The 16,787-nt window shown below is 37.3% G+C and overlaps 1 protein-coding gene across 7 annotated transcripts in view; it reads right to left on the bottom strand.

Annotated features, from left to right (window-relative positions):
- Window positions 1–16,787, bottom strand: part of SPIDR (scaffold protein involved in DNA repair) — a 571,046-nt gene that overhangs the window by 482,891 nt on the left and 71,368 nt on the right. For all 7 annotated transcript variants that reach the window (XM_064588368.1, XM_064588367.1, XM_064588365.1 and 4 more), the window contains one exon: window positions 16,176–16,339. In XM_064588368.1, the coding sequence (XP_064444438.1) occupies window positions 16,176–16,339 (164 nt within the window). The remainder of the gene's footprint in view (window positions 1–16,175; window positions 16,340–16,787) is intronic.

The raw sequence follows: 16,787 nt of genomic DNA on the forward strand, positions 1-16,787 counted from the left end.
AGACACCATCAGCTATAGAAGAGATTCACTGAAGGAAGCACCTGCAAAGGTTTATAAAGGGGAGAAAGCAGGAGTCAAGGAGAGATTTAAGACCACAGTGCAGGTCTGAAAACTATGAAAGGAGGACAAGGAAAGAGAACTGGGTAGGAAGAGTCTCAGACTGCAGTGCAGCCCATCGGTAACATGGCCCTAGTACAAACAAAATGAAGGATCCTGAAGGATGGCAGTTGGGGCTGTCAATCAACTATGTTCCTTGCAACTGAAGATCTGAGTGCACACTTCCACAGCTGCACTGCAGGGAATGATGATGCAAAGTGACATTATCGCAACAATTTGAAAAATGTGTCTAAAAAAAACTTCCTTTCCTCCAAGATTGTTGGTTATCAATAGGTACTACTGTTTTTGCATGATTATATACTTCATATAATGCAGTATCAAACTGTACATATCCTTTGGCAAACTGGCTTACTGCCTCAATATTATTCAAGATGATAATATAGTTCTCTACTATGTACAAAACAATCTGCCTGTGTTCATATAAAATTAGCTTACTTTCAGAAGTTTTTTCTCTTCTAAACAATGCTACAATGAATAGTCATGTATATATATTCCTCTAGGCATGTGTGAAAATTCCTCTGAACAGTGGCTTTCAAATATTTTTGCTTAAGAACAGTAAAAAAAATACATTACATATTGTAATTCAACACACATATACTAATAAATGTAAGAATATAAAATTGCATGAAAATACTGTTACTAACTCATACATTCTAATGTAGTCTGTTTTATTCCACTGTATTTTTAAAACTCACTGAATCAATTACCCACTATGGGTCATAAGCCAGTTTGAAAAACTCAAGGATATTTATGTAAGAGCACAACTGCAGGGTCATAAATTATGAATAACGTCAGCTTTATTAGAACTTACCAAATTACAAAAATGACTAAAACAATTTACATTCAACAGCAACTATTCCTATTGATACATATTCCTGGCATTGGGCACCATCACCTTCCTTTTAGTGTTTTGGTAATCTCATTAATATGTAATATTTCATTTTTAATTTACACTCCCCATACTACTAGTGAGACTGAGCATCTTTTCACATACTTAGTTGACATTCAGGTTTCTCTTTCCTACTCATGACCTGATTTTCATTTGGGCTATGTCTTTTCCTTACTGGTTTGTTAAAGTTCTCAATATATGCTGGATACTACTACAGAATGTCCTTTTAGAAAACATTTTTTAATGCAAGCAATAAATGTACTTGGTTCAAAATTCAAAATAGCATACAAGGTTACTCAGTAAAAATAAGTTCTAACCACTAGAGAGAGTCCATAGAAACACATATTCTTTCCATTTTTTTTTTTTTTAATTTAAATTCTGTTAGTTAACAGTGCAATATTGGTTTCTGGAGTAGAATTCAGTAATTCATCACTTACATATAACACCCAGTGCTCATCACACAACTGCCCACTTTAATACCCATCACCCATCTAGCTGATTCCCCACCCACCTCTCTCTAACAACCCTCAGTGTGCTCTCTACTTGAGTCACTTATGACTTGTTTCCCTCTCTCTTTTTTGCTTCCCCCCTTCCCATATGTTCATGTTTTCTTTCTTAAATTCCACATATCAGTGAGATCATATGGTATTTGTCTTTCTCTGACTTACTTTACTTAGCATAATGTACTCTAGCTCCATCCACATCATTGCAAAAGCCAAGATTTCATTCTTTTTGAGGGCTGAATAATATTCCATTGTATATATATACCACATCTTCATCCATTCATCAGTTGATGGACATTTGGGCTCTCTCCATGGTTTGACCATTGCCAATAATACTGCTATAAACAGTGTATGCACACCTTTGAATCTGTATTTTTGTATCCTTTGGGTATAGTCTAGGAATGGAACTGCTGGACCATGGGGTAGTTCTATTTTTAACTTTCTGAGGAAACTCCATACTGTTTTCCAGAGTGGCTGCACCAGTTTGCATTCCCACCAACAATGCAACAGGGTTCCCTTTTCTCTGCATTCTCACCAACACCCATTGTTTCTTATGTTGTTAATTTTAGCCATTCTGACAGGTGTGAGGTCTCATCATGGTTTTGATTTGTATTTTCATGATGATGAGTGATGTTGAAAATCTTTTCATTTGTCTGTTACCATCTGGATGTCGTCTTTGGAAAAGTGTCTATTCATGTCTTCTGCCGATTTCTTACCTGGATTATTTGTTTTTTGAGTGCTGAGTTTGGTAAGTTTCCTATAGATTTTGGACACTAACCCTTTATCAGATATGTTGTTTGCAAATATCTTCTCCCATTCTGTGGGCTGCCTTTTAGTTTTGTTGATTGTTTCCTTTGCTGTGCAGAAGCATTTTATCGTGAAAAATCCCAATAGTTCATTTTGGTTTTGTTACCCTTGCCTCCGGCTAGATGTCTAATGAGAAATGACTGTGGCTGGAGTCAAAGAGATTGCTGCCTCTGTTCTCCTCTAGGATTTTGATGGTTTACTGTCTCACATTTAGGTCTTGCATCCATTTTGAATTTATTTTTGTGTATGGTGTAAGAAAGTGGTCCAGTTCTTCTGCATGTGGCTGTCCAACTTTCCCAATACCATTTGTTGAAGAGACTGTCTTTTTTCCATGGGATATTTTTTCCCTTTGTCAAAGAGTAATTGACCATATAGTTGTGGATCCATTTCTGGGTTCTCTATTTTGTTCCATTGATCTATGTGTCTGTTTTTATGCCAGTACCATACTGTCTTGATGACTACATCTTTCTAATATAGCTAGAAATCTGGAATCATGACGCCTCCAGTTTTGTTTTTCTTTTTCACAATTGCTTTGGCTATTCATGGTCTTCTGTGGTTCCAAACAAATTTTAGGATTGTCTGTTGTATTTCTGTGAAAAAGCTGGTGGTATTTTGATAGTGATTCAATTAAATGTGTAGATTGCTTTGGGTAGTATAGACATTTTAACAATGTTTGTTCTTCCAATCCATGAGCATGGAATATTTATCCATTTCTTTGTGTCCTCTTCAATTTCTTTCATAAGTGTTCTGTAGTTTTTAGAGTACAGATCTTTTACCTCCCTAGTTAGGTTTATTCCTAAGTATCTTATTGTTTTTGGTGCAATAGCAAATGGGATCAGTTCCTTGATTTCTTTTTCTGCTGCTTCATTATTTGTGTATAGAAATGCAAGAGATTCCTGCACATTCATTTTATATCCTGCGACTTTGCTGAGTTCCTGTATCAGTTCTAGCAATTTTTTAGTTGAGTCTTTTCAGGTTTTCTACAGAGTATCATGTCATCTACAAATAGTGGAAGTTTGACTTCTTCCTTGCCAACTTGGATGCCTTTTCTTTTTGTTGTCTGATTCTTGAGGCTAAGACTTCCAATACTATGTTAAATAGTAATGTTGAGAGTGAACATCCTTGTTTTGCTCCTGACCAAAGGGTAAAGGCTTTCAGTTTTTTCCCCACTGAGGATATTAGCTGTGGGTCTTTCGAATATGGCCTTTATGTTAAGGTATGTTCCATCAACCCCGATTTTGTTGAGGGTTTTTATCAAGAAAGGATGCTGTACTTTGTCAAATGCTTTTTCTGCATCTGTTGACAGGACCATATGGTTTTTATCCTTTCTTTTACTAATGTGGTATATCATGGTTTTTTAAAAAATTTTTAAAAGATTTTTTATTTATTTATTTGACAGAGAGAGACACAGAAAGAGAGGGAACATAAGCAGGGGGAGTGAGAGAGGGAGAAGCAGGCTTCCCACAGAGCAGGGAGCCCGATGTAGGGCTCAATCCCAGGACCCTGGGATCATGACCTGAGCCGAAGGCAGACACTTAACAACTGAGCCATCCAGGCGCCCCCATGTGGTATATCATGTTCATAGATTTGCAGATGTTTTTCTGTTTTCGTTTTTTTGCTTTAAAAAAAAACTTTTTTAAAAAAGTTTTTTTTTAAAAAAAGCTTTTATTTAAATTCCAGTGAGTGCTGTTTCTTTTTTTTATTATGTTATGTTAATCACCATACATTACATCATTAGTGTTTGATGTAGTGTTCCATGATTCATTGTTTGCATATAACACCCATTGTTCCATGCAGAACATGCCCTCTTTAATACCCATCACCAGGCTAACCCATCCCCCCAACCCCTCCCCTCTAGAATCCTCAGTTTGTTTTTCAGAGTCCATAGTCTCTCATGGTTCGTCTCCCCCTCTGATTTCCCCCTCTTCATTCTTCCTCTCCTGCTATCTTTTTTTTTTTTTAACATATAATGTATTATTTCAGAGGAAAAGATCTGTGATTCAATAGTCTTACACAATTCACAGCGCTCACCATAGCACATACCTTCCCCAATGTCTAGACATTGGGGAGATTTGCAGATGTTGAACCACACCTGCAGCCCAGAAATAAATCCCACTTGATCTTGGTGAATAATTCTTTTAATGTACTGTTGCATTCAATTTGCTAGTATTTTATTGAGAAGGCTTACATTTATGTTCATCAGGGATATTGTCCTGTAATCCTCCTTTTTAGTGGGGTATTTGTCTCATTCTGGGGTCAAGGCATGCTGACTTCACAGAATGAGTTTGGAAGTTTTCTTTCCATTGTCTATTTTTTTTTTTTTCTTTTTTGGAACAGTTTGAGGAGAATAGGTATTAACTCTTCTTTAACTGTGGGGTATAATTCCCCTGGGAATCCATCCAACCCTGGACTTTCGCTTGTTGAGAGATTTTTGATTACTGATTTAATTTCTTTGCTGGTTATGCGGCTGTTTAAATTTTCTATTTCTTCCTGTTTCAGTCTGGTAGTTTGTAGGTTTCTAGGAATTTGTTCACTTCTTCCAGGTTGCCCAGTTTGTTGGCACATAATTTTTCACAGTATTCTCTTTATAACTGTTATTTCTGTGGTGATGGTTATGTCTCTTTCATTCATGATTTTATCTATTTAGGTCCTTTCTCTCTCTTTTTTTTGATAAGTCTAGCTAGGGGTTTATCAATTTTATAAATTCTTTCAAAGACCGGCTCTTAGTTTCATTAATCTGTACTACTGTTTTTTTGTTTTCTATATAGTTTATTTCTGCTCTAATCTTCATTATTTCCCTTCTTCTGCTGACTTTAGGCTTTATATGCTGCTCCTTTTCTAACTCTTTTAGGTGTAAGGTTAGGTTGTGTATTTGAGACTTTCCTTGCTTCTTGAGGTGGGACTGTATTGCAACTTAAAACTGCCTTAGCTGCATCCCAAACGTTTTGGACCATTGTGTTTTCATTTTCATTTGCTTCCACGTACTTTTTTATTTCTTCTTTAACTTACTGGTTAACCCAATTATTCTTTAGTGGAACGCTCATTGACCTCCATGTATTTGTGGTCTTTCCAAATATTTCCTTATAGCTGACTTCAAGTTTCAGAGCATTGTGGTCTGAAAATATGCATGGTATGACCTCAATTTTTTTATACTTGTTGAGGGCTGATTTGTGACCCAGTATGTGATCTATTCTGGAGAATGTTCTGTATGCACTCAAAACAAATGTGTATTCTGATGCTTCAGGATGAAATGCTCTGAATATATCTGTTGAGTCCATCTGGTCCAGTGTGTCATTCAAAGCCCTGTTTCCTTGTTGATCTTCTGCTTAGATAATGTCCACTGCTGTAAGTGGGGTATAAAAGTTACCTACTATTACTGTATTATTATCCATGAGTTTATGTTTATTATTAATTGATTTATATTTGGGTGCTCCCAAGTTGGGGGCATGAATATATACAATTGTTAGATTTTCTTGATGGATAGATCCCTTAATTATGATATAATGCCCTTCATCTCTTGTTACAGTCTTTGTTTTAAAATCTAGTTTGTCTTATCTCAGTATGGGTACTCTGGCTTTCTTTTGACATCCATTAGCATTATAGATGGTTATCCCTCCCTCCCCTCACTTTCAATCTGCAGGTTCTTTAGGTCTAAAATGAGTCTGTTGTAGGCAGCACATAGATGGATCTTGTTTTTTAATCCATTCTGATATCCTGTGTCTTTTGATTGGAGCATTTAGTCCATATACATTCAAAATGATTACTGAAAGATAGGAATTCAGGACCACTGTTTTACCTGTACAGTTAGTGATTCTGATGATGTTCTCTGGTCCTTTCTGGTCTTTGTTCCTTTTGGTATTTTGTTTCTCCACTCATAGGGTCCCCTTAGTATTTCTTGCAGGGCTGGTTTAGTGGTCACAATCTTCTTTATTTTTTGTCTAGGAAACTCCTTATCTCTCTATTCTGAATGACAATCCTGCTGGATTGAATACTGGAACACTGGAATAATTCCAACTCATCACATAGAATATTTCCTTCAACTCCTTTCTGGCCTGCAAGGTTTCAGTGGCCAGATCTGCTGCGAACCTGATCTGTCTTCCCTTGTAGGTTAAGGACTTTTTTAATCTTGCTGCTTTCAGGAATCTTTCCCTATTTTGTGAATTTGACTATGGTGATGGTTGGCTCTTTTTGAATTTAATGGGATTTCTCTGTGTTTTCTAGATTTTGATGTCTGTGTCTTTCCCAGGTTAGGGATGTTTTCAGCTGTAATTTGTTTGAATAAACTGTCCCTTTTTTTCTCCCTACATCTTCTAGGACTCCTATGATACGAATGTTATAATAGTTTAATAAGTCACTGATTTCCCTAAGTCTACCTCTGTGATCCATTACCTGTTTCCTTCTTTTTTTCAACTTCCTCATTTTCCATTTTATCTTCTTTATCACTGATTCACTCCAATGATTCATTTGTCCTCATTTTTATGGCCTCCACTTGGAACTGCATCTTGGTTATAGCATTTTTAATTGGCCTCACTAGATTTTGGGTCTTTTTATCTCTGCAGTAAAGGATTCTCTAGTGTCTTCTATGTTTTTTTCAAGCCCAGCTGGTATCCCTGTAATCATTGTTTTAAATTCTAGTTAGTTATATTGATTAAATCTCTGGCTGTTAGTACTACCTGCTATTCTTTTTTCTGGGATGAATTTTCCTGTCTCATCATTTTGTCCAGAAAAGAAAGGAAGATGGGGCACTGGGTGGCTCAGTCAGTTAAGCCTCTGCCTTCAGCTCAGGTCATGATCTCAGGGTCTTGGGATTGAGCCCCGTGTCAGGCTTCCTGCACAGCAGGGACTCTGCTTCTCCCTCTCCCTCTGTCCCTCCCCCCACTTGTGCTTGCTCTCTCAAATAAATAAATAAATCTTAAAAAAATAAATAAAAGAATCTAGATCCCAAAGAAATATAAAAATAAAATGCAATGAAAGTAAACAAAAATAAAAATATAAACACCTTTTAAAAAAGAATTGCAAAAAATAAGAAAATAAATGAAAAAGAAGAAGTAAAGAATAAAAGCCCAAAGGAGGCTAAATACTATTTTCCCTTAGAGCTGAAGCTTTGCAGCCCTCTATGATCAGTAAACTTAATGTAAGCAAGTTGTTTGTACTGGTCTTCTTGGGGAGGGGCCTGTTGCACTGATTCTCAGGTAGACTTGCCCTGGAGGGAGGGGCAGGGGGGAGAGGCAAGGAGGCAGGGCTTGGTGTAAGCAGCTCCAGACTCCACCAGGTGGCCCTGTTTTGCTCCCTGAGGGCTTTCAGTCCTGATGGGCGTGTGGGATGAATATGGTGGCACCCCACTCTAGCCCCGGAGCTGAAAATTCGCATTCCCCCACTCTTCAGGGAACCCTCACAGAAGAGCAATCAATCATTCTTGTCTCCCCAGTTGCCATCAGAACTCTGTGTTCACCCTGCCTGTGCCAAGCTTTTTTATCTCAAGAATGCACCTGAGTTTCAAAACTCCAAATTTTAGGGACTCCTATGGCGCAGACCTGCACTGATTCCCTGGGGAGAGTCTTGACAGGCCTCTGCAGACCCATCCCAGGAAAAGCAGCTGAATGACCACGCAGCAGTTCATGGTTTATGGCAATACAGAGCAGAAAGGTGGCACCTAGACTCACTGTTCTCAGCCAGCTTCCATACTCCTATCCCTGAGAACAGTGCAGCACTTAGGCGCCACCCATTCTTCTTACAACCCGAGGATCTTCAGACCACGGTGTCACACCTGGGATTCCACTCCACTTTGCCACCTGAGCACCTTTAAGTGAGGCACATTCCCCCACTGTAGCTGACTTCTAAAAGTTCCAATTTTGCACTCCACTGCTTATAATACTTTTGTGGTAGCTTCCATAAGCAGGTTCTCTCCCTGCCACCATCGTATCCACAGCTATATCACACAGGATTCAAGTCTCCGCATTTCCTACCTTCCAAAAGGTGGTCAGTTTTCTACTTGTAGAATTGCAGTTTTTTTCTCTCAGACTTCTGACTGATTTCCCAGGTGTTCAGAATGGTTTGATAACTATCAAGTTGTATTCAAGAGACAAGACAAACTTCGGGTCCCCCTAATCCTCTGCCATCTTAACTCCTCTAAACCCTTTCCATTTTTCTATACAATTATTCTATATCCTGTTTTGTCATTTAAAAAGGTATTTTGAAAATTATATCATAAACACATGGAACTACATCTTTCTTGCACTTAAACTTATCAGTTTTACTGAAGTATGTAACTTAAGCATACTAAAATACACATACTGAACATATTCAATTTGACAAGTTTTGACATGTGTACATTCCTTTGAAACTTACTACCACAATCAAGATAATCAATATTTCCATCAGCCCCACTTTCCTCATGTCCCACTTTCCTTCCCCCATCTACCTTCAGCCCAGTCAACCACTGACCTGCTTCCTATCACTATAGAATCATTTGTATTTTTAAGGATTATATATAAATTAAAAAATACAGTGTATACTCTGCCTCATTCACTTGAGGGACCTGCGGCTAAACTGTGAAGGTTAAGTTATATGGACCTTGACTTTTGAGCAATGAGGAACCATCAAAAGTATTTCAGGGGCGCCTGGGTGGCTCAGTTGGTTAAGCGACTGCCTTCGGCTCAGGTCGTGTTCCTGGAGTCCCAGGATCGAGTCCCACATCGGGCTCCCTGCTCGGCGGGAGTCTGCTTCTCCCTCTGACCCTCCCCCCTCTCGTGTGCTCTCTCTGTCTCTCATTCTCTCTCTCAAATAAATAAAATCTTTAAAAAAAAAAAAAGTATTTCAGTAAGTGAGTAATAAAGTCATAATTTTTATTAAGATAAATCTACTAAAAAGACATCAGCTAAGAAATTAATTATGATGCTACTGAAACAACAGAGAATAGGTGAAAGGGCCCAATTTAGGGCAGAAGTTCTGAGGATGTTAGTTTAGAGGTCAAATCTGCACGACCCAGTAACAAAACAGACTCAGGCAGTGAAAAAGGAAAGCTATTAACTAAGACCAAAAACACAAACAGGATAAGCTTGCATTAAAAAGAAAAGAAAGGATATGGCCTGGGACCCCTTTGACTTACAGTAGCTTTAGAACATTGACGCAAATATGTCATTAGGCAGCTGTAAACCCACATGGAATTCAGGACAGCAACTGGGTTATAGAAAGATTGAACAGTTATCAGCACTTGGAAGAAAATGTTGCTTGAGAAGAAAATAACAATCTTTGTTCCCATATGAGGAAGAGAATGGAAGAAAAGGAGACAGGAGTTAAGGCCATAGAGAATACCACTGTGATTAGATAGACCACAAATCTAAAAGGATTTTCGTTATATTGTAAGAATGCTTCTCAATGTCTACTTAGAGAAATTCATTTTTGAGTCAGTGGATTCAATTTATTTATTTCAAATGATGATGTAGTATGTTATGCTTTAATGAACAAATTTATCAAAAAGGTATACTTCATGACAATTTATGTGGAAGAAGTCTTGAATTTTTTAAATACAAAGCAAGCCAAGGTCATCTCTTTTCTATGACCATATCTTTCAAAGTTCTGCCCATTTGCATGTTTCTTCCAACATAAGAAAACAATCAACGTAGATTGGGAGGCATTCAACCAACACCTGAATATTTCTATGACAAGATTTCAATCACTGATGCCTTACTACATAAGTAACTTGTTTGCAGTTACATTATCTTTTCTAACAGTTTCCTTATCTGAAAATTGGGCATAACCACATCTACTTCTCAAGATTGTTTTAAGGCTTAAATGGAAAATGTACTGCTGTATACTAAATGTTGAAACCTAATCCCTTATGTGATGGTATTTAGAGGCGGGGCCTTTGAGTGGGGCCCTCATGAATGGGATTAGGACCCTTATAAAAAGGCCCCAGAGATCCCTTACCCCTTCCAACATGTGAGGACACAGCGAGAAGACAGCCTTCAATGAACCAGGAAGTGGGCCCTCAATAGACACCATATCTGCCAGCACCTAGATCATAGAACTTCCCAGCCTCCAAAACTGTGAGAAATAAATTTGTTGTTTTAGCTACCCAGCCTATGTATTTTTGTTATAGCAGCTCAAATGGACTAATACATGTACATAAAGCAACTAGTATTAAGACCCAGTATATATGTTCAATATATGTGATCTGTTTCTCTGTTTTGTCTTTAAGGAAAAAGCCACTGACTGCTATATTTTTCTTGTTTTTTATTTAAATTGTGAAATAAATGCAACAAAGAAGAAAATAAACGTCTCCAGTAATTCTACTACCCAGAGATATGCTTTTTACATTTTAGAGAGCTATGGATGCTTACCATTTACTTCTTATAACTATATATTATTTAAGAGCTTCCCTGAAAAGTCTGTGTCATACTGTAATTTGTAATTTTAACAAGGTATGAATTGAACTGAAAGCACTATAAAACCTGAGTGCAGGAGTTTCTCAGTTAGGTAGTGAACCCAGCCAATCACCCAGCAAGCTTGATCTATGCAGCATTAGTCCTTCTCATAGTCGTGGTAATTTACAGCAGCTTTCAAAGGATGAACATATCCTCAGTTCACAGAATATTTCTCTCAAAAAAAGCCAAGAAAAAAACTAAAAGTTCTAATAAACTTATTTTCTAATAAAAAAATTAAAGTTTGTGACAAGAGTAAAATACTAAATTTTTTATTTAGTGATGGCAATAATTTATGATGAGAACAAATCCATCATTTGTTCTATTCAAAATAAGGAAAAGGAATTCATAAACTAATTTTATTAAATGCCTTATCTTATCAGTACAGAACCTGCTCACGAAATATCAGATAAAACTCTAAAATTATAAAAACAAGTAGCCTATGATATGAAGCTCTGCACAAAACTCCCACCTTTCTCAATAGAAATGAGGTGCTTTAAAAAGCCAAACGCATGAAGTAACAGATATTTCAGCCACTGAAACCACCACCACAATTAATATTAAGAAAAAATTTGGGGGCGCCCGGGTGCCTCAGTCAGTTAAGCATCTGCCTTCAGCTCAGGTCATGATCCCAGGGTCCTGGGATCGAGCCCCGTGTCAGGTTCCTCCTTGCCCAGTGAGGAGCCTGCTTCTCCCTCTCCCTCTGCCTGCCACTCCCCCTGCTTGTGCTCTGTTAAATAAATGAATAAAATCTTTAAAAAAAATTTTTAAGGGATGCCTGGGTGCCTCAGTTGGTTAAGCATCTGCCTTCAGCTCAGGTCATGATCCCAGAGTCCTGGGATCAAGCCCCGTGTCAGGTTCTCTGCTCAGTGGGGAGTCTGCTTCCCTCTCCCTCTGCCTGCCCCTCTGCCTGCTGGTGTGCTTTCTCTCTTTCTAACAAATAAATAAAGAATCTTAAAATGTGATATGTACTAAAGTAAGACCATGCTATTACAGAAGGTCTTCTTTCACACTGAAGAAGTTCATAGAAATAAAGGGTTACTAGTCTAGTCCCTATATTGAAAAGTCAAGAAAAACTTTTAGGTCATGGCACAACACTTCCTGGTCTGATTAGGTATGATTTATTCCAAGGGGTTTTGGTAGTAGTCTTGGGATTCTCCATGGTCCTTTGGGATCCTCGAGTTAAGATTTTACTGCATGTACAGTAAGTCTTTTGCTTTATCATTTAGTGTTCTCTCTAGAAACATTTTTACCATTTCAACAATAAAAAGTCCTCAAAAACATAAAATTTAATGGTAGAAAAATATTTTAAAATAAAGATATACTTTTTCATTTTTTATTGTGGTGAAATATACATAGCAATAAAATTTACCATATTAACCACTTTTAGGTGTACACCTCAATGGCATTAAGTACATTCATGTTTATAACCACTACCACTAACCATTTCTAGAACCTTTTAATTATCCCAATCAGAAACTCTGTACACATTTAAAAATAACTCCCCTTACTCTTCAGCCCCTGGTAACCTCTATTCTATTTTCTGTGTCTATGAATTCGCCTATTCTAGGTACTGCATATAAATTGAATCATACAGCACTTGTCCTTTTGTGTCTGGCTTATTTTATCTATAATAAGGTTTTCAAGATTCATCCATATTGTAGCATGTATTAGAATTTCATTCCTGTTTTTCCTTTGAGAGAGAGAGGAGAAAGGGTAGGGGCAGAGGGAGAGAGAGAATCTTATGTAGGTTCCATGCCCACCATGCAGAGACCAATGTGGTGCTTGATCTCATAACCCTGAGATCATGACCTGAGCCAAAATCAAAATCGGACACTTAACTAACTGAGCCAGCCAGGCAACCCAGAATTTCGTTCCTTTTTAAGGCTGAGTAATAATCCACTCTACATATATATAACATTTTGTTTATTCTTTCATCTGTTGATGGACATTTGGGTTGTTTCCACCATCCAGCCATTGTGAATAATGATGCTATGAACATCGATGTACAAGAATGTTTGAGTCCCTGCTTTCAATTCTTTTGGGTATATATCCAGAAGTAGAATTGCTGGATTACGTGGTAATTCCATGTTTAACTTTTTGAGAAACCATCAAACTTTCCCACAGTGGCTGTACAATTTTACATTCCCACCAGCAATGTACAAGGATTCCAATTTCTCATTTTTTTTCCATTTATGGATAATAGCCATCCTAATGAGTATAAAGTGGTATCTCATCATAGTTTGGATTTGCAACTCCCTGATGACTAATGATGATGAGCATCTTATCATGTGCTGGATTGCATGAAAGATCAGGAAGGTGGCCAAGATGGAATAATAGCAAATGGATTTGTTCTCCCACTTAAAACACCAAAACAAACAAAAAACAAGAGAGAGAGAAAGAGAAAGGAAAGAAGGAAGGAAGGAAAGGAGGGAGGGAGGGAAGGAAGGAAGGGAATAACCCAGACAAAATACATGAAACAATGGTTTTTAAGAAACTGAACATCAGGGAAGAACATAATTCCTGAAAGTCAGGAAATAAAAATTGAGTTCTACAATTGCCCTAGCTTACTTTCTTAAGAAAATTTCCAAACCACACAGTAGAAAAGGGGAACTGAGGTGGAGCCCATGGGAAGGGACAGAACTGAGAGTCCACAAAAGTAGCTAGAGTTCATAGGATGGAGTAACAGAAAAACCAGAGCTACTTAGAAAACTACAGCAATCCCCCCCTCAATTATTCAGCAGAGTTCTGATCAGCATGTGCGATCAGTATACAAGGGAAAGAATCATCTAGAGAACAGCACCCAGTGCTCACACAGGGTCAGGACTCGGCACCTATTCTTGCCAGGCAGACTGGAAAAGTAAGAGCATTAGTAGAATACTCAAAAAGATAATGGGACATAATACTGAACACTTCTCCAGATCCATCTAATAAGTCATAAAGCAACATCCAAAGGATGAAACTGTTTCCAAATAACTGCACCTGAGAATAAAGTCCCAAAATATTTAAAGACATTTTTAAAAATCCAGCACCCAACAACATAAAATTCACAATGTCTGGTATCCACTCAAAAATTTTCAGGCATGTGGAGAAGCAGAAAAATATAACCTACAATGAAGAGAAATATTAATCAACAGAAACAGACACAGAAATAACACAAATGGTAGATTTACAGAAAAGCCACTAAAACAACTATTATAATTATACTCTATATTTTCAAAACAGAAAAAAATATGAGGTTAGGAATGATAATATAAAAAGATTCATATCAAACTTTAAGAGATGACAAATATACTGGATAGTATTAACAGCAGATTAAACACTGAGAAAAAAAAGATAATTAAACTTGAAAAATATAGCAATAGAAACCATTAAAAATGAAAGGGGGGGTAAACACAGCATCAATGATCCCATGATACAACATGAAGCAGCCTCATTAATATACCTATAATTGTAGTCCAAAAGGAAAAAGGATGTCAGAAAAAAAAATGTTGAAGGCAAAAACCTTTCCAAATGTGATGAAAACTTTAAACCCATTATGTGAAGAAGAGAGTTAACAAAGCTGACCTAAGATGGGTATCCTTAGAAAGGCCTGCTTATAATGTTGGTCCTTGCCTACCTCTGGTTATTTAGACATCAGGAAAGTTACCATCAGTCCCTAATGGTAAGAGTGGCTCCCTCTGCCTAAAGTGTGCAAACAATGTGGCTTAGGCTGAATACCTGTTTGCCTTCTTAAAATCTGAAATTCTAATACACGCAAGGCAGAGAGAGTGCCTACTTTACCAGACCCCAATAAAAACTCTGGGCACTGAGTCACCAATGAGCTCCCCTGGCAGGAAACACTTTACAGAGGTTGTCAAAACTCATTGCTAGAGCAATTAAGCATATCCTGTGTGACTCCGCTACAATAGGACTCTTAAAATATTGCTGATTTTGCTTTGTATTGTTTCACTATAATAAATCATAGCCCTGAGTATGACTGTACATTAAATTCTGAGAGTCCTCCTAGTAAATTACCAAACCTCAGCAAGGGCTTGGACCCAACTCACCACATATTCAAAAAGCTTGATAAACTCCAAGCAGAATATGACATGTAGGTATAATCACAATCACACTGCTTAAAAAAAGTGATAAACAGAAAATATTAAAAAAATCAAGAATGAGAGGGGAGTCTGGGTGGTTCAGACAGTTGAAGAGCTGACTCTTGATTTCAGCTCAGGTCATGATGTCGGGTTCCTGGGATTGAGTTCTGTGCTCAGCACAGAGTCTGCTTGGAATTCTCACTCTCCCTCTCCTGCGCCTCCCTACACCTCTCTCAAATAAATAAATCTTTTTTAAAAATCAAGAATGAGAATAGCTTCAGGCTTCTTGACAGCAACTCTGGAACTAGAAGACAATGAAATAATGCCTTAAAAATTCTGAAGAAAAATAATTTCCAACCTAAAATTCTATATAAATTGTCATCCACTTATCAAAGTATGATAAATGCATCTTCTGACATGCCATTTATCTTCCATAAATCCCCTCTTGAAAGCTATTAGAAGATGTGCTCAATCATACTGAGAGTGAAAACCAAGAAAGAGGAAGACATGGAATCCAGGATAAAGTTGCTCCACATTGGAGAGAAGTGAAGGGAATTACCAGGAAGATGATGAAGAGAGACCTAAGGGTGGCTACATCCACAAAGCAGAAAGGATGAGTTCAAATTAGAGCAGCTAGGAAGTTGTGGGAACAAGTTCTCCAAAAAGACAAAACTGCTGGGCGCCTGGGTGGCTCAGTTGGTTAAGCGACTGCCTTTGGCTCAGGTCATGATCCTGGAGTCCCAGGATCGAGTCCCGCATCGGGCTCCCTGCTCGGCAGGGAGTCTGCTTCTCCCTCTGACCTTCCTCCTTCTCATGCTCTCTGTCTCTCAAATAAATAAATAAAATCTTAAAAAAAAAAAAAAAAAAAAAAAGACAAAACTGCTAGAATGCCTACTTTGCCTGAAAAACCTTAACAGGAGAGCTAAACAATGGCAAAAACTTAGTTTTATTAACAATAAATAAAGTTGGGCAAACAAAAACCCAAAGTAATTAACTCCAAGGAAAATGAAAGTTGTGAAGGAAAAATAATCATAATTAATATTTGCCTCTTACGAATATTATGCAATGCTGAATACTAATCTAACCAAACCATGATACATGTGTCCTGGGAGAATGGAGGAATGAGAAAAGTTCAATGTGTAGCAGGTGGAGGGAGTGGGTGAGGAGATGGTTACCCATGTTTAGAGGTGCATTATAGGCCTGTTTATTTAGAGACAAGGAGGTAAAGAATGAAAGAATCACTAAGAGTCAAAAGTGACTGTCCTGGAAAAAGGAATTAAAAATGAAAAACCAAAAGGCTATGATTAACAAATGTATAACCAGAATGAAAAATTTTGAGACAACTGGTTCTTACCTTCACAAGCTCAGAGAGCCTCTCTTCACTAGTCAAAGAATGATTGCTTGAACAAGAAGCACAGTCTGATATTTCCACAACACTCTCACCGTCTTCAAATTCATTATACTCACTAGTATCTTCCGTGTAACTGTCAATCTCCCAGTCAATAAACTGTAGTTCATCTAAAAAAATACAATTTTAAACAATTTTATATATCCTTTTATATATATATATATAACAATTTTATATATCCTATATATATAACAAATAGAGGATATATATATATTTTTTCTTTATTCTCAGTAGTTGACACATCCATAATGCTGAGTAATTTTTCAAAATATGTATTAAGATTGTGAAAACTCTATTCCTACACTCTTCTCTAGCCATCCTGTTTCTCCTATCTACCCCTACACCAATTCTCAGGTAACTACTTTTATTAGTTATTTTTGTATCTTTCTATAGTTTTTCCAGCATGTTCAAGCAAATAAAATATACTATAATTTTTTCCTCCTTTTTGATACACTTTTTTTTTCCTTTAACTTAACAGAGGTTTCCCATATCAATAACAGGGAGTATCCTCATTCTTTTTCTGCAACATAGTATTCTACTGCAGAGTTGACCCACAGT

The sequence above is a fragment of the Mirounga angustirostris genome, unplaced genomic scaffold (assembly GCF_029215605.1).
Source record: "Mirounga angustirostris isolate CCGP_5_RB_7025 unplaced genomic scaffold, mMirAng1.0.hap1 SCAF_4, whole genome shotgun sequence".
Lineage (NCBI taxonomy): Eukaryota > Metazoa > Chordata > Mammalia > Carnivora > Phocidae > Mirounga > Mirounga angustirostris.